The sequence below is a fragment of the Mastomys coucha genome, unplaced genomic scaffold, assembly GCF_008632895.1.
Source record: "Mastomys coucha isolate ucsf_1 unplaced genomic scaffold, UCSF_Mcou_1 pScaffold23, whole genome shotgun sequence".
Lineage (NCBI taxonomy): Eukaryota > Metazoa > Chordata > Mammalia > Rodentia > Muridae > Mastomys > Mastomys coucha.
Genome location: NW_022196906.1, coordinates 51,760,222 through 51,787,658, shown reverse-complemented (window position 1 = coordinate 51,787,658; position 27,437 = coordinate 51,760,222). Strand labels below are relative to the sequence as shown.

The 27,437-nt window shown below is 47.9% G+C and overlaps 1 protein-coding gene and 1 pseudogene across 4 annotated transcripts; one reads left to right on the top strand and one right to left on the bottom strand.

Moving 5' to 3' along the window:
• Positions 1-1,188, bottom strand: part of LOC116073627 — a 12,738-nt pseudogene extending 11,550 nt beyond the window's left edge.
• Positions 1,189-1,968: 780 nt separating this feature from the next.
• On the top strand, positions 1,969-27,437 carry Scamp5 (secretory carrier membrane protein 5). Of its 4 annotated transcripts, XM_031343127.1 has the most exons (8): positions 1,970-2,110; positions 6,613-6,765; positions 16,868-16,921; positions 17,687-17,815; positions 21,695-21,851; positions 22,785-22,886; positions 23,270-23,387; positions 24,910-27,437. In XM_031343127.1, the coding sequence occupies exons 3-8, from the start codon at positions 16,915-16,917 to the stop codon at positions 25,102-25,104; spliced, it is 708 nt and encodes a 235-aa protein (XP_031198987.1). In that variant the 5' UTR covers positions 1,970-2,110; positions 6,613-6,765; positions 16,868-16,914; the 3' UTR covers positions 25,105-27,437. The 4 variants fall into 4 exon arrangements, with proteins under 4 accessions (XP_031198988.1, XP_031198987.1, XP_031198986.1 ...); XM_031343128.1 differs by lacking the exon at positions 6,613-6,765 and having other exon boundaries at positions 1,969-2,110; positions 23,253-23,387; XM_031343126.1 differs by lacking the exon at positions 6,613-6,765.

The following is a 27,437-nucleotide window of genomic DNA, read 5'->3' as shown; positions in this document are numbered from 1 at the left end:
CTCTGCTACAGCATGGCTGTCCCCTGACTGCACCCCAGGCCTCTGCTACAGCATGGCTGTCCCCTGACCGCACCCCAGGCCTCTGCTAGGTGTCGTTAGCCTGATGTCATGATGTTTACTCTGCATCTGCTACTTGCTGTTTGTTCTTTTATTTTTGCTTGCTACCTGCTTAATATACTCAGTCATTTGAAACTGGAAGCACAGGGGCTGGAGAGATGGCTCCATGGTTAAGAGCACTGGCTGCTCTTCTAGAGGAATGAGGGTTCAATGCCCAGCACCCTAATGATGGCAGATCATAACCATCTGCAGTCCCTGGGTGATTGTTCCATGTGCTTTTCTGACTTCTACAGGCTGCATGTATATGGTGCATAGACATGTACACAAGCAAAACACCCTGCATAAAATATAATAATGAAAAATCATACATAATTTCTATAGGTAAAAATAATAATGAAAAATTTAAGAGAAATAGAAAGTTTAGCTGTCGTAGAGCAAGCTATCATAGAATAAGCAACCATAGTACTGAGGACAGATCTAAAAGAGAACCCGATTCTCCTGTCGGAAAGCTGGGACTCTTCCTTCTGGTTGGTCTGGTGGCTTCTGCTGCTTCCTGCTCAGCCTGCTCAGCCTCCTTTTGGTCTCTTCTGCACTTGTTCTTGTCTGCTCTTCTCTCCCTCCCTTTCCATCCCAGCTGTGGGAGTGAGGCCCCAGTGCTGGCAGGCCAAAGCCACACAATGGGCCCTTATTCTGGGCAAAGAATCCCTGCAGTGTATCCCACCCACTGAAGCCCTCTTCCAGGCTCAGGGTGGTGTGGGTGAGGGATTGAAGCAATTGGCCGGCGGGACAGGGGGTGGCCTCGGCTGTGGAGAACCCATAGGGCTTTACTATGTAAACACCACTCACAATAGCAGCCTGTCTTCCTAGTCCAGAGCCATGTCTCCAAGGAGTCTCAGAGCCACACGAGTTCTGTGCTTGTAAGCATTTACCTGGATCCCTTCTCATTTTTGCTGTGAACATCTGTATATTATTATATTTTTCCTTTTTTTCTGTCTTTTTTTCAGAGCCATTCCTTATCCTTCTATTCCTTTTTTTCCTTTCTTTTTTGAGACAGTAGCTCATGTGTATCCTGGTACTTACTTGCCCACTTGCTGTGTAGATAAACTGGCTTTCAATTTGCATGGACCCCATTGCCTATGTCTTGGAAGGGCTAGGATTATTAATGTGAATCAACACCACATATAACCTGCTCTTCCCCTACCTGTCTCTCTCTAAGGTCTTACTATGTAGCCCCAACTGTCCTGAAACTCACTATGAAAATTAAGCTGCCTTTGAACTCAGAGACTGGCCTGTCTCTGGCTCTCAAGTGCAGAGATTAAAGGCATGTACCACCATGCTTGACTGTGTCTATTTCTTATTTAATTTTATCAAGCTATCTATTTTTTAAAGGATTTACTTATTTTTATTTTATATGTATAAATATTTTGCCTGCATCCACGAGTGTGCAACATGGTGCATGCCTGTTAGATCCCCTGGAACTGGGGTTATGGTGCCACCATATGGGTGCTAGGAATCAAACCCCAATTCTTTGCAAGAGTCCAACACGTACACTTAACCCCTGAGCCATTTCTCCAGCCTTTCATCAAACTGTTTCCCGGTACATCCCACAGGTCCCTGCGACTGGTGTGGGGGTTATTCTCCCCACTTGACAGATTTGGAAGTTAAGATATTGGTTGCAGGCACACAACCGTACGTTTCTCCTTTTTGTGCGCTCACTGTGCTCTTGTTCCTAAGGTGCCCACCTAGCACCTGAGAGAGGCACAGCCGACTATCTAGCACCACGGACAGCTCCCGCAAGGTGCGGAGGCGACGGTGCCTTCCTTCTCGCGAGCGCTAGTGGAACAGCCTTGCGAGCGGAGTGGGAGTCTCGCGAGAGTGGTTGCAGCAGGCAGGGAGGCACGGGAGCGCGCGGGCCCGCCTCGGACGCGCGCACACGCTCCCCGCCCCCAATCCGGGAGCCGCTCGCGGCCCGCTCGGCGCCTGATCGCCCGGTGCAGCGCAGCTCAGCGCGGCGCCGCGCCACTACCTTTCTGTAGCTGAGCGGTCCGGCCCGGTGAGTCCTGGGCCCGGAGACCCGAGGAGGGCTCTGCAGGGAAGCTGTGAGCTGGGGTGGAGAGGTGTCCGCAGCTCCAATTTTCTGCCTTCAGAGCATCCCTTTTCATTTGAGGGGGCAGGTCGAGCTGCTGGAGTCGAGGTGGGGAGTCGAGGTGACCTTTCCTGCTTGGGGTGGTGAAGAGCCCCACTGGACACCCCTAAGCCCTCCTCCCCATCCCTGTTTCTTCATCCCCTGTCCCCGCAGAGGGAGCCCGGGATGTGGGTGACGTCAGGCCCTTGGATGGAGCCTGAGCTTTGGGCCCTCCACCCCACAAACCCCCGAGGTCCACCTGGCCTTCCCTGGAAGCCGGCCTCCTCTTTTTAGGATGGCGGCCGGGGATGGGAACGTCTGGAATCTGGTGACCGTGGTATCACAAAAGGCACCTGCAGGTGGACCCAAGTTGTACTCACCCCTGGGAGGCCGACCTTTGTACCGCGGGTCCGAGCAGCTTGATTTTTGGAGAAGGGGGATGGGTGCACTGCCTAGGGCCCCGGATACCACCAGGGCTTTGGGTAGTGGGATGGGGGTGCTGGCTGTAGCGCATCCAGCATTAGCACCAGTCAGTCACGAGGAAGGAGGGGAGATGTGCAAGAACCAATCCCTGTCCTTGCCTTGGGGTTCTCCTGATCTGGAGTCTGGGGGAGTCAAGTGAGACTTAGAACTGATAATTGGTTGTTAAAGGCCGGCTTGAGATCAGCAAAGGCCAGGGCTGGAGACAGAGACAAGAGGCAGCAGCTGTCAGGAGGAGACTTTCTGGAGGTGGGATTTGGAGGGAGGCAGAGGCGAGAGAGGGCATCTCAGGGTGGTAATGGACAAAGTTCAGAGGTGGGCATGAATTGCTGCTGCCCCTCCCCAGCCTGTCAGTGGTGTGTGTGTGTGTGGGAGGGATAGTCTAGAGAAAATTGCAACCTGTGCGTTACCCATTATGTCTTCACCATCAGGACTATGAAAGAGGGAGACGATTCTGGCAGGGCCACGGTTGGCAGAGAGATTTTGCCTGGGGTTGCTAGTTTAGCTTCTGTGGGAAGTTGGAAAGACGGCCAGTTCTCCATTGCTGAGAGAGAACCATGTCAGGACCATCGAAAATGGAGTGTTAATAGAGGGGCTAAGAGTCCTGGGACTTGTGGCCATTTCTATTTTTCTTTCCTTTATGTTTTTAAATTGTAATATACACATATATGGGTGTTTTGCCTGCATGTGTCCTCAGACAACAGCGTTGGATCCCATGGAGTTACAAATGGTTGTAATGTGGCTGCCATGTGGGTACTGGGAAAAGTTTGGACCTCTGGAAGAGCAGTCCGTGCTCTTAACCACTGAGCCATCTCTCCAGCCCCAGTGTGGTTGTTTCTTTAGCCCCCTCTTTGGCTGGTCACTGCTTGATCACGTTGATACCCCTCTCTGGTTATCTTTCTGCTAACACTTTCTCTAGGGACAGGATAAGTGGAGTGAGTAGTGACCTCCCTTGAGGAAGTGTCTTGTTCTAGTTTAAGAGAACCCTCTGAGTTCTCCCTTTTCCCTCTTCCTGTCTGCTGGTCAGGCCTCCTCTCCACGCTACACTTCCTGCCTTGCTGTCAGTTTGGGCTCTGAAACTTCCCTGGAGGAAGTGTGATGCCGCTGAGTTAACAGAAGCGCTGGCCTTTGCCTGTTTAGGGGAAGGCACCAGTCTTCCTGGGGAGGACATCCAAGCTTTAAGTATTACAGATGGGGTGAGTGTGATCAGTACACTCTGACCTGATCTGAAATCTTCTCTCCCCCACGGACCCCATTTTCCCTACTGCAGGGCCTGTCCCCTCTAACTTCATACTAAGAAACAGAACAAATTAGCATCTGGTTCAACCTCCAGATGGTATGGAGTCCAGTAGGAAGGCACATGCCTGTAATCCTAGCAGTTGGAAGGCTGAGGCAGGAGGATTTACTGGGCATTTAAGATCGGCTGCGGCTGGGGCTGGGGCTGGAGAGATGGCTCAGCAGTTAAGACTGCTCTTCCAAAAGTCCTGAGTTCAAATCCCAACAACCCCATGGTGGTCCACAACCATCCATAATGAGATCTTCTGCTGAAGACAAGTGTACTTAGATATAATAATAAATAAATCTTAAAAAAAAAATTAACCTGGGCTACTGAGCTCTATATCAAAACAAAACAGCCTCCACCTGTGAGGGATGGAAGATGAGACCAGATGGGCACCAGTGACTGCTTTAGAATTTATGCAGTAGGATGCAGAACATCGATGTTTGGGAAGGGTCCCAGAGGAGGTGTAGGAAGTGATAGGGATGGTGATAGGTTTGGTGTCACTGGGGTGGCTAGACATGCTATTCTCCAAAATGTTGTGTGTATAGTAGAGGGGAGGAGGGATTTGTAGATGATTGGCATAAAGCTTCAAAATGCCAGGTGCAGGATCTGTATCTGCAGGAGGGCACCACAGTGTCATCAGCATGATGGTAGCACACCCAGAAAAGTGCTGTTTCTTGAGGATGATTCATAGCTTTGGACTTGCGATCAGGAGAAGAGGATCAGAGGTCAAGCAGGAAGTAGAAACAAATGGCCACTTCTGTGCCAGAGATGAGGGGCTCTTGCTGGCAATGTAAGAACACTTGGAACTAGTCTGAGACCCTTGGCTGGACCTGGAGCCAGGCTTGACTCTCTTCCATTTACTACAGACTTTTATTTTTATGATTCCAGGACCAGCCACACTAAGGAATTGACTTGAATTACAGTCTAGGTTTTGTAAACAACCTTCACTCCGGTTCTATTGGATCAGGTGTGATGGTGCGTGCCCATACTCAGCAGCTGGGAGGCTAAGGTAGGATTGCTGGAATTTCAAGGCCAGTTTGGCCTAAATAGTGAGTTTCAGGCCACCCAGGGATACCTAGCAAGAGCCTGTGTCAAAACAAACTAAAACCAAACCAACCCAAAATTTCAGTTATGTGTGGTGTCTTATTTGATAATAAGATGCTTTATTAAGCCCACATTTTTCCGGAGCATTGTAACGTGCTCCCTCCACTCCCTAATTACAAAAGATTTCTCACCTGAAGAACAAATTGCTAATTCTCCATTAAGAACATCGGGTATAAAAGCCAGTGATTTCTTCCATTTCCTATACCACTCCTTTCTCCAAGAAAAAGGTAGCCTTGTCCTAAGGTCAAAGGGCCCACCCTCAGACTTCTGGTTCTGGGGTCTCAGCCTCCTGCAGCCCTTCTGAGTCCTTACTGTCAGAAACAAACCAGACTTTTGCCCTAGATCATCCATAGGCAACTTTATGACTTCTCTGTCACTGATGGGGCAGGCTGGAGTCAGAGTTTGGGGAGCATCCTCCCTTGAGGCTCCTAGAATTTAGTTTTTACATCCACTTCCCTACTTGTCCACCTTGTTTTTCTGGAGGCCTTTATTTTGGAAGCAGGCTCTCATTCCTTATCCCATTTTGTTTGGGGAAGGTGGTGCCCCTCAGCCACCTGGTCTTGTTATCATTGGCATATGGTCACTTACACCCTTGGGTTCCGTGCGCTCAATCACTGGGCCGTTTTGCCTGTGTGCCCTACCGAGAAGCAGATCCCACTCTGGATACTCCACTCAGAATATAGAAAATGGTTAGATTGGGGCAGTGTGACCCTGCTTCCAGCAGGGTGTCCTGTCTTAGTCATAACCTTCTGTCATCTAAAAGACCTAGAAACTCTTCCTCACTCTCATCTGCTCTTCAGTCTGTCTCATAGCAGGAATATTCCAACCTGGACTGTAAGCCCAAAGTCCTTTACTCAGGTAGAGGGTGGTGAGGGTGATGGGGGAGACGGAGCCATGCCTGTGTTCCTGCCCTCTTCCTGTCCACTTGTTCTTTTTAAAAAAATAAGAACATTAAAATTTTAACTTTTTGCCAGGCAGTGGTGGCGCGCACCTTTAATCCCAGCACTTGGGAGGCAGAGGCAGGCGGATTTCTGAGTTCGAGGCCAGCCTGGACTACATAGTGAGTTCCAGGACAGCAGAGGCTATACAGAGAAACCCTGTCTCAAAAAACCAAAATAAATAAATAAATAAATAAATAAAAATTTAAACTTTTTTTTTTTTTTTCTGAAACAGGGTTTCTCTGTGTAGCCCTGGCTGTCCTAGAACTCACTCTGTAGACCGACTGGCCTCGAACTCAGAAATCCGCCTGCCTCTGCCTCCCAAGTGCTGGGATTAAAGGCATGTGCCATCACTGCCCAGCTAACATTTTATTTTCATTGTATGGTATGGGTGTTTTTTTTTGTCTGCATATGTGTCTGTGTACCACTTGCATGCATGTGCCTTTGGAGGCCAGAAGAGGGTGTTGGATTCCCCTACACTGGAGTTAGAACCGGTTGTGAGCTGCCATGTGGGTGCTGGCTGGGAATTGAAATTGGTCCCCTGGAGGAACTGTCAGTGCTCTTAACATATGCATTATCTCTCTAGCCTTTTCTTTCTCTTTCTTTTTCTCTTTATTTTAAGACAGGGTCTCATCATGTAGCCCAGTCTAACCCATATTGATCTTCTTGTGTCTCTGCTTCTCAAATGCTGGGATTATAGACATGTGCTACCACACTGGGCATGTTCCATGCATCTCTTGAATTCTAGCAAGAAGAGTCCTTGTGGAAAGTCCTACACGGTAAGGTGGCTACTGATCCTTTGTGTCTCCCAGAGTACCACTGCCCATCAGTCATGTCCCTCCTCTGCTGCCTCCTCTCTGTTCTGCTTTCTTTGATGTCGTCCTCCTGGTTTGTTATTGGAGCTATGTTTCCTGACCTGGAAGACAGCTTCCTGTCCAGTGTCATAGCTGTTGTAGTTTTATCTTATTCTGTAGCCCAGGATTCACTTAGCCTTTTCTTTTTGCAGGTCATGAGGGGTGTATATGTAACACAGGATGGCTTGTAACTCACTGTGTAGCTGATAATGACCTAGAACGATCCTCTCGCTTTTGTTGCTGGAATTGTAGGTGTGTCCACCACACCCATTTTGTAGGGTGTTGGAGATTGAACCCTGAACCTTGTGCATGTAGACAAAGCTACAGCCTCAGCCCCTTGCCTTGTTTGTTTTTGATATGGGATCTGACCACCTGCATTCTCCTCCCAAGTGCAGTTACGATAGGCATGCACCATCAAGCCTGGATTTCTTTTAAAACAGATTTTATTTTTGATTATGTGCAGGTGTGTGTGTCCGCCTGTGGGTATATGCATGTGAGGGCAGGTGCCTGTGGAGGTCAGAGGCATTGGATCCCCCAGGGCTATTACAGGTGGAAGCCACCTGCTGTGTTTTTAGCCACTAAGCCACCCATCCCTTCAGCTCCTTGACTCAGTTCTTCTTTTCACTCCTATTTTCCCAGTTTCTTGGCTGCATGGCTCTCTCTCTGCTGCTTCCTGGAAGCCTCGACTTTCTGACTGTCGGGTCAGCCTAAGTCACACCTGACTGCTCTGTGGCCATGGCAATTGTTGACCTAGCTGGGTAGTCATTAAAAAGATTAAGATAGGAGAATCCAAGCTCAAGCTTGAATAAAGACCCTTTGCTTTTGCATTAAAAAAAAAAAAGATTAAGACAGATCTGTACTCATTAATAGGAAAGTTTTTATTTCCTTATTTGAAAATGTTTTTCGGGTTGGAGAGATGGTCCAGTGGTTAAGAGCAATGGCTGCTCTTCCAGAGGTCCTGAGTTCAATTCCCAACAACCACATGGTGGCTCACAACCATCTGTAATGAGATCTAATGCCCTTTTCTGATGTGTCTGAAGACAGTGACAATGTATTCAAATATATATATATATATATATATATATATATATATATATATATATATATATAAATAAATCTTAAAATTTTTTTCTTGGGGCTGGAGAGGAGATTTAGTGGTTAAGAATTGGCTGCTCTTCCAGAGGACCTGGGTTCAGTTCCCAGCACCCACATGGTGACTCACAACCATCTCCAGTCACAGGAGCTCCAGTGCCACCCTCTTCCGCGGGTGGCAGGTACCAGGCATACATCTGTTGTACATACATACGTGCATGCAGATTACATATAAACATAAACTAAATTTATGAGTCTGGCAGTGGTGGCACATGCCTTTAATCCCAGTACTTGGGAGGCAGAGGCAGGTGGATTTCTGAGTTCGAGGCCAACCTAGTCTACAGAGTGAGTTCCAGGACAGCAGGGCTACACACAGAAATCCTGTCAAAGAAATTCTTAGGTTCTGTGTTACTCCTTTTTGTTAGTGTTGTTTGTTTGTTTTTTGAGACACTATCCCTCTATGTAGCCCTGTTTGTCCCTGTCTTAGTCAGGGTTTCTATTCCTGCACAAACATCATGGCCAAGAAGCAAGTTGGGGAGGAAAGGGTTTATTTAGCTTACTTCCGCATTGCCATTGATCACCAGAGGAAGTTAGGACTGGAACTCAGGCAGGTCAGGAAGCAGGAGCTGATGCAGAGGCCATGGAGGGATGTTCCTTACTGGCTTGCTTCCCCTGGCTTGCTCAGCCTGCTCTCTTATAGAACCCAAGACTTCCAGCCCAGGGATGGCACCACCCACAAGGGGTCCTACCCCCTTGATCACTAATTGAGAAAATGCCCCACAGCAGAGTCTCATGGAGGCATCTCCCCAAATGAAGCTCCCTTCTCTGTGATAACTCCAGCCTGTGTCAAGTTGACACACAAAACCAGCCAGTACAGTTCCAGAACTATGTAGACCAAGCTGACCTTGAACTCACAGAGGACCTGGGTTCAATTCCCAGCACCCACATAGCAGCTCACACCTGTTTAAGTACATAGACACACTTGCAGACAAAAAAAAAAGATGTTGAGAAGAAAACGTTGTATTATGAGAATCCCAAGCCAACCAGAGCTACACGTTGAAACCTTGTTTCAAAACAAACAGATTATGACACAGCATATTTGATCTCATTTTTGTGTTATAGATACAGCTATACATTAAAATGAAACAGAGGATAGGACATGACGTTCTGCTGCAAAACTAACAAAACTGAGAGGCCTAAAGGTTAGGCAGTTTAAGGATGAGTGCCGAAAAGTAGATTTTGGAATTTCTTTTTTTCTTTTTTTGGATTTTCGAGACAGGGTTTCTCTGTGTAGTCCTGGCTGTCCTGGAACTCACTCTGTAGACCAGGCTGGCCTAGAACTCAGAAATCCGTCTGCCTCTGCCTCCCAAGTGCTAGGACTAAAGGCGTGCGCCACCACTGCCTGGAAGAATTTCTTTTTTTAATTCCATACACTTAAAAAATACTGTGTGTGCATGAGCACATGATATTTCTATGGGGGCATGTGGAGGTGAGAGGATAACTCTTCTCTTCCACCTTTATGTGGAGTCCAGGGATGGAGCAGAGGCTGCATGGCTGGTTTGGCAAGCACCTCTACCCACTGAGCTGTCTCCAACCTGTTTTGTTTGTTTGTTTGTTTTATGAGACAAGGTCTCATGATAGTCCAGGCTGGACTCAAAATCTTGATCTTCAAGTAGCTGTCCTCAGACACACCAGAAGAGGGCGTCAGATCTCATTATGGGTGGTTGTGAGCCACCATGTGGTTGCTGGGATCTGAACTCAGGACCTTCAGAAGAGCAGTTGGTGCTCTTACCCACTGAGCCATCACTCCAGCCCAAGAGTAATAATTTTAAAAATCTATGAACATGAAGGGGCGAGGAAAGGACATAATCTTAAAAAAAAAAAAGAGGTAAAGAAAACAATTTTTTTTTTTAACCCCAGTGTGGCGGTGCACACCTTTAATCTTAGCCATTAGGAAGCAGAGGTAGGCAGATTTCTGCAACTGCAAGGCTAGCCTAGCCTACATAGTCTAGGCTAGCCAGTATAGTAAGGCTGTATATAGGCTAGCTGTATAATAAGACTCTGTCTCAAAAAAATTTAGATTTATTTGTGTTTATGTGTGTGTGTGTGTGTGTGTCTGTGTAATAGGGGCTAGGGGGAACCAGTGAGCTGGAGCAGGTGCATGTGTGTCATGGTACATATGTGGAGGTAAGAGGACACTTTTGGGAGTTGCTTTTCATCTTTCATCTCTTTGTTGTTGATGAGACAAGGTCTCTGTGTAGCCCTGGCTGTCCTGGAACTTATTCTGTAGACTGGGCTGGCCTCGAACTCACAGAGATCCACCTGCCTCTGCCTCACCACAGCTGGCACAGTCCACCTTGTTTTTGAGACAGGGTCTCCTGCTGTGTCTGCTCTGACTGCTTTAAGCCAGCTTGGCTTCCAGCTTTCTAGAGATTTTCCTATTCCTACCTCCCATCTTGCTATAATGGGATTACAAGTGTGAGCCTTAAATATGTCTGTCTAGGATGCAGGGATTGAACTCATCTTCAGACCTGTGTGGTTAGCGCTTTCGCCCACTGAGCTGTCTCTCCAGCCCTGAGTTTTATTTATTCATGATAAAAATTTTAGCTTTGTGGCTGTATAAAAGCTATCTGAGTTGGGCCTGTTGGGGAATGTTTGTTATCTCATCACATGCCGAGGCAAGATTGTCATGATGTTTGAAGCTAACCTAGGATACATATTGAGTCCTGGGCTAGCCTTGGGTGCAGTGTGATAAGCTGTGTCAAGCCAACCAGCCAACCAGCCAACCAACCCACCAACGCACCCACCTCAAACTAGACTGAGGGTTTTTTGTTATTGTTTTTGGAAGGACAGAATCCTTCCCTGGTCCCGTGGTTTTAAGGGCAAAGCCACACCTTGCCCACAGCCTTTAAGAAAGAGATAGCTCCATTTGCTTTTCATCCCTTCCCACCTTTTAATAATACTTTGATAATGTGCACATGTGTGTGTCTGTGTATGGGTGTGCATATGTGTGTGTCTGTGGATGGGTGGGCACATGTGCCTACATGTGCCCAAGGAGACCGGAAGCTGTTGGATTTCCTGAAGCTGGGTTTCCAGGAGGCTGTGAGCTGCCTGGGAACTGAACTTGGGTCCTCTTCAACAGCAGTGCGTATTTCTAACCACTGAGCCTTGCCTCCAGCCTCTTGCAACCTTTCTGCCTGTCCTTTCCTCCCTGCCTTGAAGCTTTCTGCTCCCTCTGCCTCTGTATTCCTTGTGTAACTGAGGCCATTGCTCTTTCGGCCTCTTCTGGTTTCCTCACTCTTTTGTCCGGGTAACTCCTCCGACCTTCCTGTATTCAGATGTGATATTGCTTCCTCTGTGGCAGCAGGTACCATGGAGGCGTCCTGATTTCCCACAGCTTTCCGAGTTACTGTCCCAGAGCACTTAGACTGTGTTGTAACGGCCCATTAGCTGAGTGCCCTGCTCTCGCCTCCTGCCTCTCTTTCCTGTTTGTACAGTGTCAGTGGGAGCGTGGGGCCGACTCCTGCTGTATTCCAAGACCCCACACTTGCCTGCATCTGCTTCTTTCCACCTCTTGAGTTCATGACTTGTCCCACCTACTTGCATCAGAGACCTCCCAAATCTCCTCTTTTCCAGCAAACCCCCCCCATTGATTACCTTCTTCTTTTTTTTTTTCTATTGTAAATTTGACTCGGTATCTCATATCAATAGACCGATGTTGTAGTTGTCTTTCTGTGAACAGCTGCTTTTCTTTTCTTTTTTTTTTCTTTCTTTTTTTTTTTTTAAATTAATAACTAACCACCCTTCTTTGTGAGATATGAGGCCTTTGGTAGTTCAACTTGATCTTGAACTCTTGATCCTGCTACTTCTATCTCTTTATTGCTGGTACTATGGGCCTGCTTGACTATGCTTGGCTCATACTTACTTTCAGATTTAACATTTTTTGGCAACAATATTACACAGATGATTGTGTGCCCTTTTGTGCATACATTGCCCTTTTATTCTGTTATCACGAATGCTAAGTTTAATCATTTGGTCTGCCAGATTCTTTCATTTTAGGGATATCTTTTCTCTCAGAATTAATAAGCAGTCTAAAATGTGACACTCACACTGTTGCTTCTCTATAGCAACCTCTTCACAGTGGTGTAGGTGGCCAAGTGATCGCTGCCTGTTATAATCCCTGTTGTTATGCAGGGATGGAAGAGTAGAGGGTGTGTGTATGTGTGTGGTATATTGGTGTGGTGTGGTGTGTGTTATGTTGGTGTGTGTGTCCTTACCCATGTGTGTGTGAATGTGTGTGCCCATGTGAGGCCAGCGGAGGATGTCAGGCATCCTGATCTAGCATTTTCCATTGTATTCCCTTGAGACACAATGTCCCACTTGGAACTTGTTGGGCTTTGGGTAGGTTGGCTGGCAAGCCCTACTAATTCTTGTATCTTCCGATGCCAACAGCAATGGGTTGCAGGTGCATATAGCCATATCCAACTTCTTTTTTTTTTTTTTTAAGATTTATTTTATTTATGGCTATCATGTGTGTGGCTGCTGGGAATTGAACTCAGGACCTCTGCTGGCCCTGCTCACTCCAGCCCCGCTCGCTCACTCTGGCGTAATTCACTGTAGCTGTCTTCAGACGCACCAGAAGAGGGTGTCAGATCTCATTACGGGTGGTTGTGAGCCACCATGTGGTTGCTGGGATCCAAACTCAGGACCTTTGGAAGAGCAGTCAGTGCTCTTACCCGCTGAGCCATCTCACCAGCCCCCACCTTCTTATTTAGGTACTGGGGATTCAAATTAGGTTGCTCGTGTTTGTATAGATAGCCACTGAGTGATATCTCTAGCCCCAGAATGGTGATTTTTAAAAATTCAGTAGTGCCAGGCGGTGGTGGCGTATGCCTATAATCCCAGCACTTAGGAGGCAGAGGCAGGTGGATTTCTGAGTTCAAGGCCAGCCTGGTCTATAGAGTGAGTTCCAGGACAGCTGGGGCTACACAGAGAAACCCTGTCTGGAAAAACCAAAAAAAAAAAAAATCAGTCGTTTCTTGTGCTTTATCAGAGAACTTTGTAATGACTTAGTGATAATAGCACCGACTGTTCTTCCAGAGGACCTGAGTTCAATTCCCGGCATGTACATGGTGGTGTTGCCCCATGTCCACTTCACACTTGGACAGCCAGACCCATTGGGGAGCAGGATGCCAGCGATGAGTGTGAGTGTCAAGAACACAGCCGGAACAGCTTCAGGGAACTGGGTTGGTTTATTGGGTAAAAGGGGGTATTCATGCCCGTGGGGAGGTGGCCAGTGTCTCTGGGGCAAGATGTGTGTGGCTATGCACCATTGGCCAGGACAAGGGTATTAGAAGTGTGTGTGTGTGTGTGTGTGTGTGTGTGTGTGTGTGTGTGTGTGTGTGTGTGGAGGGTGGCTTTATGGACTCTGGATTGGGGTGGGAGAGGTAGCCATCTCATGTCTTAGGTGTCTAGGGTTAAAGCTCCCTCCACTATTCTTCCATAACCCTTGGCCATTATGGTCCCACATGGTGGCTTATAACTACCCATAACTCCAGTCCCAGGGAATCCAGTGCCCTTTTCTGATACTGGTACATAGACATGTTCAGGCAAAATACTTAGAAACATAAAATAGTACACATTAAAAATAACAAAAAAGAGCTTTACTCCCCCACAAACACACTCTTTTTTTTTTTTTTTGGTGCTGATGACTAGACTCAGGGCCTTGTTCATTTGTCCGTCCGTTCGTCCGTCTGTCCGCCCGCCCGTCCGCCCATCCATCCGTCCATCCTTCCTTCTTTCCTTCCTATCTATCTATCTATCTATCTATCTATCTATCTTAAAGAAGTTTTAGTTTATGGGTCTAAATGATTTGCTTGCATGTGTGTGTGTGTGTGTGTGTGTGTGTGTGTGTGTGTGTGTGTGTGTACTGGATACTATATGCTAGCCTGGTTTCCACAGAGGTCAGAAGAGGACAGTGAGTCCCTTTGAACTGGAGTTATGGACAGTTTTGAGCTATAATGTCTGTGTTTGGAACTGAACCTGCCTGAGTTTTCTGCAAGAGAAGCCAGTACTCTTAACCACTGAGCCATCTCTCCATCCCCTCCCCCTTTTAATTTTTAAATTTAATGTGTGTGCATGCACATACGCATACAAGCCTCATCGAATACTTGTGGAAGTTAGAGAAAAATCCATGGGAGTCATTTCTTTCCTTCTATTATGTGGGGCCCAGAGATTGAACTCAGGTTATCAGGCTTGGTCTCAGGCCCTAGTGGGTACATTAGGCCATCCTGCCTGCTCATGCCTGTAGATTCTAATCATGTGATCCACCACTGAGCTGTATCCAAGGTCCCTTCATTTCCTTCCATCAAGCCCTGTATCTCAGGCTGGCTTTCATCTTGTGCTTCTCCAGCCTCAGCATCCTGAGTGCTGAGATCATGTAAGGCGTATGTGCCACTCTGCCAGGGAACACCTTTTCCAGGGCTTTGTGAACCACTACTGACATTATTCATATTTGCCTCTAACTTTTTATTTAGAAACTTTCACACCATTCAGAAGTTAAAAGGCTAGTGAGGATGTCGCGTGTCTTCACTCAGATGGATTTGCTGCTAACACTTGCTCGGAGGTAGCTTTTATCCACTGAGCTGTCTTGCAGACTGTGTCATCGTTTTTGACATCATAGATTTATTTTTCTTAAAAACAAAACAAAACTTTATATCAGCCAAGCTTTGAGAATAGTGAGTAGCCATTGTACTTGACTGTGGACTGGTTTTTGGCCTTGATTACATACGTGTCCCCTTAGAGTGCTGTTCTAGCAGGTGACTGCACAGTGGCTTCCTTTAGCATTATGCAAGCGTGGGCTTTTCAATCTGTACCCCAGTTCCTGAATAGCTACTTGGAGGCTTATTGTTTATGAATAAGTGCCTAGGCCAAGCTAGGTCTCTTTCTTGATGAGTTGTAACTTGGATCGACCCATTTATACTATTCTGAGTCTTCCACATGGCTAGTTACCTCTTCTTAGTTTCATATTCTGACTTCCTCAGAGTCTGGGCGGGATTCTTTTCCCATGCTTGACTCTTTCCCAGAGTTCCTCTCTTTGCCAGATGTCCCACCTTCTCACCCTTCCTCAACTCATTGGCCATCAGATTTTTACTTACAGGTGATGCTTCCACACAGTAGAAGAGATGATCTCTACAGCCTTAACTGATCACTTAATGCATGTGCCAGGAAGGCTTCTGCCCAGTTTCTGACCTTTTGTACTCCAAATGTTGGCATAAAGCCCTGCCTGCCAGTCTTTCCACCATGGCCACAACACATCTTGTCCTCCCTTGACCCTGGACCACTTCTTACCCATGCTTCTGGTTGTGGGTCATCATCATCTGCCCAGTGGGCTAAGTGACTGGGAACCGAACTTTCTTCCTTTTATTCTACAGATTCACCTCTGGGTCCCTTGTACTTTGCCTCTTACTAGACTCAGGAATCCCAGTCTCACTATGGTGGCCCAGCCTGCACCTGTCCTCAGAGTGCTAGGGCTGCAAGTATGAACCAGCACAGCAGGCTGGTTTCTCCCATGTGACTGACAGTAGGGGGCTACGAACTGCTTCATATGCAGGGCAGACGCCACATTTGTCTTTCTCAGTCTCTTTCCTTGGTGTCTGGCAGAGAATGAAGTGGGTCATTGTTTGTTTGTTTTGTTTTGGTGAGACAGGGTTTCTCTGTGTAGCACCTGGCTGGCCTTAAACTCAGAGGACCTGCCTTCCTCTACCTCCCAAGCACTGGGATCAAAGGTGTGTGCTACCACTGCCTGGATAATGAAGTTCTAATAAGTGAACACTCATCAGGAGGGAGGGCAGCTTAGTCTGTGCAGGGCAGAGGGTGGGCAAGAGGGGGTGGCTCAGTCTGTGCAGGGCAGAGGGTGGGCAGGAGGAGGGTGGCTCAGTTTGTGCAGGGCAGAAAATGGGATGCCCTTGCCTACCTTCTGTGAGTTTCCTTTCTATTTATTCGTTCACTTATTTATTTCCTATTGTTTGTATTACATGTGATCAGAGGACAAGTTTTGGGAGGCAGTTCTCTTCTTCCACTATGGGTTCCAGGGATCTAACTAAAGTCATCTGATGTATACTGCTTTTATCCAGCTGAGTTATCTCAATAGCCCTGGGTGGGGTTTTTGAGGATAGACTTTGTGCCTCAAGGCAATTAGTGCTTCTAGTTTCATTTCTGTTGCTGTTATAAAACACTCTGACCAACTGGGGTTAATGATGCGCACCTTTAATCTCCCTATTCAGGAGACAGAGGCAGGTGATCTCTGTGCGTTCAAGACCAGCCTGGTTTATATAGTGGGTACCAAGCCAGCCAGGGCTGCATAGTAAGACCCTGTCTCAAAATAGAACAACAAAACAAAATATGCTGGCCAGAGTGACCTAGGGGAGGGAAGCGTTTGTTATAGTTCAGGTTATAATCTATCACTGAGGGGAAAATTGAGGCAGGAACATAAACAGCTATTTATATCCCGTCCATAGTCACAAGCAGAGACAAGGAAACATAGACAGTGCTTGCTTACCGGCTATGCTCAGCAAGTTTTCTTCACTTCTATAGTCCAGGAACTGATGGCCTGGGTCTTCCCACACTGATCCTCAGTCACAGACATACCTATAGACCTACCTGATCTACACAACTCGTCAGTTGGGGCTCTCTTCCCAGGTGATTCCAGACTGTGGCTAGTTGACTTTTAAAACTAACAAGCGTGGTGGAAACAGAAGGATGTGGCTGATGTGGACTCCTCGAGGTGAAGAGCTGCTGCATTTGGGTTCATTCCGCAGTGGGAATGGGAGCATGCCATGCCTCAGAGATGGAGAGGCAAAGCTGGAGCAAGGTGGGGAGCTGAGTTAGATGGTGTGCTGATCCTCATTCTCATCTAGGTTTTCTTTCCTTTCAGGTCAGGACAAAGAGGTGTGAGCAGGCCTACTCAGCTGGCTGTCCATCATGGCGGGTAAGGAGAGGTGGGCCATGTTGGAGTAGATGTGAAAAAAAGAGCTTAAAGTATCTGGCCCTGTCCTAGCCTTCAGAAGTCTTGCGTTCTGTATGCACTCTTGTCTACTTTTCCCCCTAACCCCCAACTATGGCTTGGCTTCATCACTCCATCTGGCCCTATGTTAGATTTTGAGCTTGGGGACCTGAGTGGAGCATCTTGATAGCCCTGTCTTACCTTCCAGCTGACCAAGTCTCAGCATGGGTGGTCTATCCCATCCTCTGGTGTTACTATTGTACTTTGAGACTTTTTCCTCTGGTTTTTAAGGGTTCAGAGGTACACGGTGCTAAGACTGGAGGGAACTTTAAGGACTATGTAGCTTAGTTCCATTCCTCTGGACAGCTGAGGTCTGGAGAGGGGCAGTGAATTGAATGACTAGTGATGGGCTGGAGGCCAGAACCCATGTCTCCTGACTCTCACCCATGCCAGAGAACTTGCTCTCTGTTATGGAGAACACTTTACCCCATGGCAGCTTTTATTATTTTTGTGTTCTCTTGATAGATGCTATTTTAGCATCTTTGATATCTTTGGGATTGTCTTGGCTGATTCAGGAAGTAGGAACATTTGGGTGGGGGATAACAGAGTAACCAGGGTACAAGGCCAAGAGTATATAGGATCTATAGGCAGTCCAGCCAGGAGGGGAGGGGCATATAAGACCTATAGGACCAAGAAGGGAGACCAGGGGGGATATCCAAGGTGATGCCCTGTCCTGCGTCTCACCCACAGAGAAAGTGAACAACTTCCCACCGTTGCCCAAATTCATCCCGCTGAAGCCATGTTTCTACCAAGACTTCGAGGCAGATATCCCTCCTCAGCATCTCAGCTTGACCAAGCGCCTCTACTACCTCTGGATGTGTGAGTGCCATGGGGATGAGGGAGAAGTGCTGGCCTTGGGGAAAGATGCTTGCACACCCTGCTTTCCACCTGTAGCATTTGTATGGCCTGGGAAACCCCCCTGCTGGCCCCAGGCAAGCTCACTTTCATTCAGTGGCCGCTTGCCCACTGGGCCTCAGCTTCTTTCACATAGGCTTCTCTTTTTTTCCCCTCCATGTTCTCTCTTGTTCACAGAGTGGGGTTTCTTTTTGCATTGTTACTTTTTTTTTTTTTTTTTTTTTTTTTTTTGCTTCTCTACCCCTTCCCCCTGGAATACTTTTCCAGGGGACCTGTGGTGACTGCCAAGATTCTGGATTTGGAGAAGAGCCTTTCTTTTAAAGCCTCGTGTTTCTTGATGTGTTTCTCAAAGAGAAGGGCATTCACCTGGGAACTAGGAGACATGGGATCTGGCTTGGATGCGCTACTTCCCAAACAGCAGGTTCTCTGTTGTAGAAAGAGAGCACGGCTCACGGATAGCTATGGTTCCAGGTAGCTGTATGGTCTAGGGTTCTAGTGATCTGAGGATTGAGGGATGAGAATTTAGAGGTGCCTGTTTGTCATGATCTGAGACAGGCTTGTGGAATGGTGTTGTCATGAGGTATATAGACTTGACTTTGCTCTGGGCAGTCAGAAGATACTGCTTAGGCATATGAGGGAGGACAGGCTGTAGTGTGACTGCAGTTGGCATCTATTACAGGTGACACTGCCTTGACACAGACCTGTGCTCAGTTGTGTCAAGAGGGTAGGGTAGTAAAGAATGCTGTCTTGGGCTAGTGGGTATCTCTGTAAAGGAGGAGTGAATGTTTTAGGCCCACAAGCCTGATAACCTGATTGCCATACCTGGAATCCATGTAAAAAGTTGGATGTGGTGTTACATATCTATAATCCCAGAATAGGACAAGATGGGAGGCAGAGACAGGAGACAGATACTTGGGCACTAGGAAGGCTGGCTGAGTTTGGAATACAAAGTGCAGAAACAAGAGGGATTGTGCCTTAACAAGGTAGATGTAAAGAAAGGCTCCTGAAAGTTGTCCTCTGACCATCACATGTGCACTATGGCAAATACACATGGACAGACAGACACACAGACACACACACACAACAGAGGTGTGGGGAGGAGATGAGAATAATAAGCAAGCAAAGAAAAATCACCATCTTTACAACAGGCCCTTTATGGGGCAGAGGTCAGTAACAGCAAAGGGTCAGACTCACAGACTGTTCACGACCTGCTTTGGCCTATGAGCAGAGAAGGGTCTCCTGCCCTATAACGTGAGAAGAGGAGAAATTAGGTAGATATGGGTAGCCGGTAGATATTGGAAGGAAAATAAAATTACACCTGAAGGCTTCTGTTTTTCCCATTAAGTAAGGAGGAGAGATGGTTCAGCAGTTAAGAGTACTTACTGTCTATTCTTCCAGAGGACCAGGGTTCAGTTCCCAGCACCAAGATGGAGGTTTACAACTGTCTGTAACTGCAGTTCTAGGCCCTCTTTTGGCCTCCACAGGTACTGCATGCATATAGAGATACACATGCAGGTAGAAGACCCATAAATAATAAAAATTAAAGGTTAACAATTTTAAAAAATATGTAGAGGATGACTGAGGATGGAGGTTTGGGGGAAGGTGGGTGGGGTTAGCATCCTTGCCTTTGTAGCAGGAGGTGAGGATGCTAAACCCAGTCTCCAAGATCTCTGAGGCATGCACAGGGTCATCTGAGGTTGGCTTCTGTGAGTTTCTAGTCCTTTCAGGCTTCTCCACGGCAACACCTTTTTTTCTTAGGGGCATTCAGCTTAGGTAAAGTAAAGATGTTTGTTATGATCATTCTGGATTAACATACACCTTTAATTCCTGTACTTAGGAGGCAGAGGCACATGCATCTCTGAGTTCAATACCAGCCTGGTCTGCATAGTAAATTCTAGGTCAACCAGAGTCATACAGTGAGAACGACTTTCTATCTCAAAAGAAGAAAGAGAGGGAGTGTAACAGAATTGCAGGCTCTAAGCTGGACAAGGAGAAGAGTAAAGACAGGATGCTTCATGGCTGGAGAAGTACTGGCTGAGTCAGGGGGTGCCCATCCCAAGACAGAGAGGAGAATTGGGATCTATATGCTACAGCAAGTGACCTAGAGATGGGTGAGCCTGGGAAGAGTGATCTAGCCAGTATGATAATGGATCATGTCATTTTTATGCGAAGAGCCAGGCCAACAGGCCAACTCTGACAACCTGAGTTTAGTCCTTAGAGCCCATGTAGTGGAAGGAGAGAACCGACTCTGACTTTCACATGTGTGTACAATGGCAAACACAGACACACACACATATACACACAGACACATAAACACACACATGCACACACAACACAACTTTGTTCTTTGCTGTTTTTAAAGAACAAAAATCAGTAAGAACAACAAAGCTCTAGGAAACTTCGAAGCAATTACAGGAATGGAAGAAACACCTGAAATGTACAGAAATATCCGTAGTTGTTATGGGGGCACTGAGCAGGATGTAGCTGCAGAGGTGACATAGTCAGGCTGAGTCGGAGTTAGGGGAGCATTCTGCCTGGCCCTGGGCTCCTGGAACTCCACCCACATGAGAAGATCTGGTTCAGAAGCTGGATTTAAGAGCTATAAATATCTCCTTAAGTCCTCGTTAGGTGCCTGTCAGGTGCTTTGGTCCTGAAGAAAAATGTATCTGAGCCTTGAGATTCAGAAGATCGAGCAGAGGTGGTTGACTGAGGCCAAGATTGAGCCCACCTTCCTTTGTTAACTTAGCAGGTCTTTGGAGACTCATCCAGTGTTCAAGGAAGAGCTCTCTGAGGTCTGAGGACCTAGGTGTGTGTTAGTGCCAACATCCATTTTCTTTTCTGTAAAGCGAAGCGTCTTTAGACCTCTGCTGGCTGTGACTGAGTGATAGGAGTTCTAAGATCTCCTAGGTGAGGTGAGAAAGGAAGTCTGGATCTTATCACTGAGGAATTTGTAGTCTGGGTGATGGATTGGAATTACACTTGGGGAACTGCAGAGCTGCCCAGATCTGTAGGTCAGAGGAAAGGATCATAGATAAGGAAGATATCGTGGAGGAAGAAGATAGTAGCCTGAGAAATGTGTTAGACAAAGGCTGAGTTCCCAGTCACTGCTGTCTGCCCCACTGAAGTGCCAGACAGGTGGCCTCGTGGTTTGAACAGATGTTTTTAGGTCTTTTTCTTTGTCTATTTCCTGTCCTTTTAAGAAAAGATGATCTTTTGCTTTGGGGTTGGTGATTGTTGTGGGCCTGGGAGGACCAAGGGCTGACTTGTAGTCTTGTGTATAGAATCCCAGCCTCTTGCATGCTAAGCTCAATTCTAACCCTGCTCTTGCAACCCCTCCCCACACACACCACAGGCCTTGCTTACTAGGACAGGCCCTGAATCTTTGAGATCCTTCCAGGGGCCTTGCTGGGCAGAAGCTCTGCTTTCTTCTTGCTCCAGAGACTCTTGGTTGTTGGGATTTCTCAGATTCCTAGGGGTGGGTTGGGGAGGTGTTGACCCAAGCTCCCAGCTTTCTTTCTTACAGTCTGTACTCTGTGTGTGTGTGTGTGTGTGTGTGTGTGTTTATGTGTTTCTTGTGTATTCATTGGTATGGCTTGTGGGTCTCTCCCTGTCTCTCTCTTTCTCTCTGGGTATGTGTGTGTGTTTGCATTTATGCATGTATGTCCATATGTGTCCATATGTTGGTGCTTGTCTGTGTTTCTTGTGTATTTGGTTGTGAGTCTATATGGAATCCCTGGTGTGTGTTTCCATGTCTGGACACCTACATATCTCTGTATGGACTTTGGTGTCTGTGTGTGTATCTGGTGTCTATCTCTGTGTGTGCATGTGCTCCTGGGTCTGCAGTGAACAGCGTCACGCTGGCCGTGAACCTGGTGGGCTGTCTCGCGTGGCTGATCGGAGGCGGGGGAGCCACCAACTTTGGCCTGGCCTTTCTCTGGCTCATCCTCTTCACACCTTGCTCCTACGTCTGCTGGTTTCGGCCCATTTACAAGGCCTTCAAGTAAGTGGTTGGTGCCAATCCCAGCTCCTACCCCTGTTTCCCTCTGACTACTATTCCACACTCTATCTGCTATTTCCCTGTTCACCTTTGACTGGGGCTGTCAGGTGGATTCCTGGGCGTTCCTGGCTGGGTTGAGAGAGTTGGGAGTGGGACCCTCCATAGTTCCTTCCTTCTTCAGTCAACCCTTCTTGTTAAGTTTTGCCTATGATGCTGTCTTGGTGGAGTCGTCCATCCTTGTACCAGTGGGGAATGACTGGTTTGGTACCAAGAAAACCCTTTATTCACATGTCGGTGGAAGCAGCCATCTAAGACCCACTGATACTATTCATGGGCCAATGATGTCATCCAACTCTGTGCCAAAGGGAATACCTATCTATGTATTGATGGGGTGCCAGTGAGTGACTATCCAGTGCCAACTGGGACTTTCAATTTTTGTGCCATTACAGCTGCATATAGCAACAAGGCTGTCTTGGTGCCAGAAGAATATACATTTTAGTGCCATGGAGACTTAAATCTCTTTATCGACAGGACTAGCCATTTATGTGCCAATTAGCTACTGTTGTGGTGTCGGTAATGTCTCTCTTCTATGCCACTGAGACTTTCCATCTCTGAGCCTATAGAGCCACCCACCCCCGTTCCAGTTCCTTGAAAATGGAGCTGCTTGTTTTTCCCACAGTGGAGCCATCTATCTCTGTGCCAGTAGGGTCGTTAATCTATGTGCCATGGACGGTCCTTTCATGAGGACATCCCTTTCTTGCACACAGACCTAACTCATGGAAACCTTTAAAGATCTGTGGATGAAGACTAGCCTTTTACACTCTCACTTGAAGCGCTTGTGTTGTTTGCTTGCCCTTATGCCCAGAGCTTTGGATTCATGAGTGCAGGGAAGCCCAGTGCCTCTGCCCAGGTGACAAACCATCTTCTCTGCCACAGGACAGACAGCTCCTTCAGCTTCATGGCTTTCTTCTTCACCTTCATGGCCCAGCTGGTCATCAGCATCATCCAGGCTGTAGGAATTCCAGGCTGGGGTGTCTGGTAAGAGGCAGAGGTCTGACCTGGGCTGATGGCGTAGCTCTCGGGTTGTTTGCTTGCCTGGGTGCTAAGATACTTTGCTTTTATGGGCACTGAGTGGCTTGTTATGGATAGAAAGAGAGGCTTTTGGGGTAGTGGAGTAGTGTTCACCATAGATTAGAGGGGAAGGAAAACTGGGAAGGGTGTCTGGGTAGCCAAGGAGTGCCAGATTTTGTAGGAAAGCTGGGGAGGGCAAGCCTGACTCAGGAGCTCTGGGAGCACAGGCTATGGAGTATGAGAAATATGGCCACACTGTGGCTCCTCCCGTGGCAATGAGATGATCCTTGGGGTGGCTCCTGGGTTCCCTTTTCCTACATCATAGCCCCACAGCTGGCTTCTTCCTACAGCGGCTGGATTGCCACCATCTCCTTCTTCGGGACGAACATCGGCTCAGCGGTGGTGATGCTCATTCCCACAGTCATGTTCACAGTTGTGGCCGTCTTTTCCTTCATTGCCCTTAGCATGGTATGTGTAAACATCAAGGGTGAGGGGGTGGCTGTGGGAGGGGACTGTGACCTGAAGCCATCCCTCCTCCAAGTTACAAGAGGATTCAGGAGGCTGAGGGTATGGATAAGCATAAGGACCTGAGTTTGGAGTCCCTAGAATCCACAGCCTGACATGGTGGCAAATGATTGCAACACCATAGCTGGGAGCAGAGCAGAAGCAGGCAGATTTGAGGTCTTAGGGCCAGCCAGCCTCGCTGAAAGGACAGGCTTCAGATCAGAGAGAGAGAGAGAGAAAGAAAGAGAGGGAGAGGGAGAGAGAGGGGGAGGGAGAGAGGAAGAGAGGGGGGAGGAAGGCGGAGGAAGGGAGGGGAGGGGGGAGGGAGGTGGAGGAAGGGAGAGAGGGAGGGAGGGCATTCTCAAATGTGAGACAGAGAGCGATGGAAGAAGATAGCTGAAGTTGACCTCTGCCCACTACACAGACAGGCAAGTGTTGCCTACACACACAGGTGGGCTGCTGGGGAGATACCCCAGTGGGTAAAAATGCTTGCTGTGCAAATGTGAGGCTCTGGGTATGAATACCTGGAACCTATGTAAAGCCAGGCACCATGAGCACCTGTAATCCTAGCGCTCCTGTGGCAAGATGGGCAATGGAGACAGGAGACCTGTGGGCCAGCTAGCCTGATGCACACAGTGGCAAAAAAAACAAGAAATCTTGTCTCAAACTAGGTGGAAGGCAAGAACTGAGACTGGAGTGGAGGTTGTCATGCGTGTGCGAACACACACACACACAACACAGCAGTCCTCTGAGTTACTTACCCTGAGGACTGATTTTTCTTTTCTTTTTTCTTTTTTTTTTAAGATTTACTACTTTATGTATATGAGTACACTGTAGCTGACTTCAGACACACCAGAAGAGGGCATTGGGTTCCATTACAGTTGGTTTTAGCCTCCATGTCATTGCTGGGAATTGAACTCAGCTGGAAGAGCAGTCAGTGCTTTCAACTGCTGAGCCATCTTTCCAGCCCCCAAGGTGGACTGATTTTTCACAAAAGGATCCTGTCTGTTTCCTGAACAGTTGCCCACCCAATTTTTTAAACTTTTTTTTTTTTTTTATTATTTATTTTTGGCTTTTTGAGACAGGATTTTTCTGTAGCCCTGGCTGTCCTGGAACTCACTCTGTAGATCAGGCTGTCCTTGAACTCAGATCCACCTGCCTCTGCCTCCCAAGTGCTGGGATTAAAGGCATGCACCATAGTGCTCAGCTTTAATTTTTTATTTTTTGAGATATTTTTTATTTATGAAACCCAGGCTGACCTCAAACTCAACATGTATTGAAGAATTACGCACCTTTGTCTCCCCAAGGGCTGGGGTTACAAGCGCTTGGCACTCACTGCTTCTGGCTTTTATTTATTTATTTATTTTTGTTTTTTAGACAGCCTCTTGAATCATGATCCTTCTTGCCCCTTTAGGGCTTGCAGGATGCAACACCGTGCCCCACCTGCTTTCCTCTGATTAACCATTCCCTATGGCTGCTTCTGCAGGTTCATAAGTTCTACCGGGGTAGCGGAGGCAGTTTCAGCAAAGCTCAGGAGGAGTGGACCACTGGAGCGTGGAAGAACCCACATGTGCAGCAGGCAGCCCAGAATGCAGCCATGGGGGCTGCACAGGGTGCCATGAATCAGCCGCAGACTCAATATTCTGCCACTCCCAACTATACGTACTCCAACGAGATGTGAGCCAGCCAAGCCCATCAGGAGGCAGGGCTGGGGGCCAGTGGGACAGGGGGCTCAAGCCACATCAGCTGTGTGGTGACCAAGCAGGGTTCCCCCTTCCCTTTTCTCCTCCCGAACTTTGTACAAAGAATCAGAGTTATATATATATATATGTATACGTATATGTATATGTCTATCCCCTGCCCCCACCTTTTGGGTCCTCCGGGAGCTGTGCACTCTCTGCACAAGAAGTGTTTCTGTGCATTGGTAGCCGAGCCTATGTCCCCTTGTGAAATAATGTACAGTGAAGATATCTTGTTGTGGTGCTAGATGTATGTTTAGAACTAAACCAGCCCCTCCATCCATTAGGCTGTCCCTTCTGACCCTGGCCTAGGGACTCCATGGGCAGGGGGAGGCCTAGCAGGGAGCCTGATACCTTGTGCAGAGTTATGAGCCTAAGCTATTTCTGCCTTTAGTCCCATTGGGAAGCAACAGTATTAGTGTTCATGGTGATAGGTGGGTTCTAGGGGATGGGGCAGAGAGGATGTTCCCTTGCTCCCTGTAGTCCTCCCTCAACTTCCTCCTCCTCCCCTTGTTCCTCCCTCACTGTGAGATTCTTTGTGCTCATTTCCCTAGCTGGCTCTCCCATGATCTTTTTCCTCCCCATGTAGCTTTCCTTTGTCTTCCTAAGGCTGAGTGTCTCAGTTATGTCTGCTTTTAAGACTGCCCAGATATCCGCCCCACCCCCAATCTGCTCCCCAATTCCAGGAAGCTGTGGTGGGAGCCGAGCCAACCCTGATGTGAAAGGGGCACACAGCTTGGGGATTCAGAGCCCATTTGGTACTTGATACCCCAGGGAATGGAAATGCAGAGCTGGTCTCCTTGATTCTGAAAGCCTGGCCCGCAGAGGCAGGCTTCTTTTCCCTCTCCTGGCTTCCATCCCATTCTGCCCAGATCCACCTTGAGCTGCTCTGCATTTCCTGCTGGGTTGTATGAGGCACTTGCAGGTGTAAAGGCAATGGTGGAACAGAGGGCATGCAACTCACCATTGGTCTCTGGGGGAAGTGTGGCTGGCCCCAGCCCAAAAGGGCTTCTAGCTTCTCAGTGACCACTGGAATCCTGGAAGGAGTAGCTGTTCTAATTGGGTCTGGCAGAAAGGATAGAGGTCAGAGGGTCAGATCTGAAGGGAGGATCAGAGGAGAAGTCAAATGAGACCCACTGAGAGGGTGGCTCACCTCTCCAGTCTCCCTTGTGGTTGGCTACAGGACACATTCTGCTGAGATGCTCCCAGGCCCAGTTCAAGCTGCAAGCACAATGTCCTGAACGGGATTCCTGGTTGGCAGGGAGGAAGGGCAGGAATGCTCTCTCTGCCCTTTAGTTTAGTGGATTCTGCCTTTCCCTCCTTTTCCATTCAAGAGAACTACAGGACTGGATTCCGGGCCTTTTCTTAGTTCTCTGAGAACCCTCATCTCTCTCTAGACTAATCCTGGGACTGTATCTTTCAACCGGTGTGTGGACATTGGTAGTGTATCCTCTGTGTGAGGCCTGAGGTGGGCAGGCCTTACCAAGGAGCAGCTGGCTGTTTCTCATCTCCTTGCAACCGAAATCCACCTGGGCTAGGGAGACTAGAAAACCACATTGGTTTGCCTTGGACCCTAAGACCTGGTTTCAGGCCACCTCGAGCTTTGATTTTTCAGCTTCTTCCTTGTAAGAGAAACCAAGAGTGTCTGGAAAGTTCCCTTCCTATTGACTCCCTAGGCTTAGTTGATTCTCTCCACTACCGTTTTCTCTATGGCGAGCAGTTGTCATAGCTCTTGCTACCCTAAGAGATTCTAGGGCTAGGCCCTTCCTCCTCTTCCCTTCTCCTGGCTCCCTTTCTCTTAGTCCTCTGGTACTTCCAGAAGGGCTGTAATCCAGCTGCCAGCCTGGCATCCACAAGCTGTTGGATGTTACCCCCAGTCAACTTCCTGCCCTATCTGCCTTTCCTCTTTCCTGGCTCAGACCTATTGGCCATGCCTGGCACTGCCCTTGGGAAAGCCTGTTACCAGTGTCTGGCCCAGCTGCTCAGGCACTGGGATGCTGCATCTCCAGGCAACTATGCACTTTCATGAGGAGGGAATGAGAGAAATGGGGCTGGGCACAGATGATTTGCTTGAGGGATGGAAGGACCCAGTTGATGCTGGGAATCCTCCTGTCTGTTGCCAGCCAGTGGCCTGCTTTTTGCATTCTCCTGGTGCCCACTGCCCCTTGTTTCTGAGAGACACAAACTATCCCCTCATTGGCAGTTGACCTGCCTGAGCCAGTGGCTATCTGTGTAACTGGATGAACATAATAAAGGGGATCATTTGACCCTGTCA

Bases quoted from the DNA above. Each gene is read 5' to 3' on its own strand.
- Scamp5 (XM_031343126.1), top strand. The intron at 17,816-21,694 runs GTGAGTGCCATG...CTGGGTCTGCAG, and splicing joins CCTCTACTACCTCTGGATGT to TGAACAGCGTCACGCTGGCC. The intron at 22,887-23,269 runs GTAAGAGGCAGA...TTCTTCCTACAG, and splicing joins ATTCCAGGCTGGGGTGTCTG to CGGCTGGATTGCCACCATCT.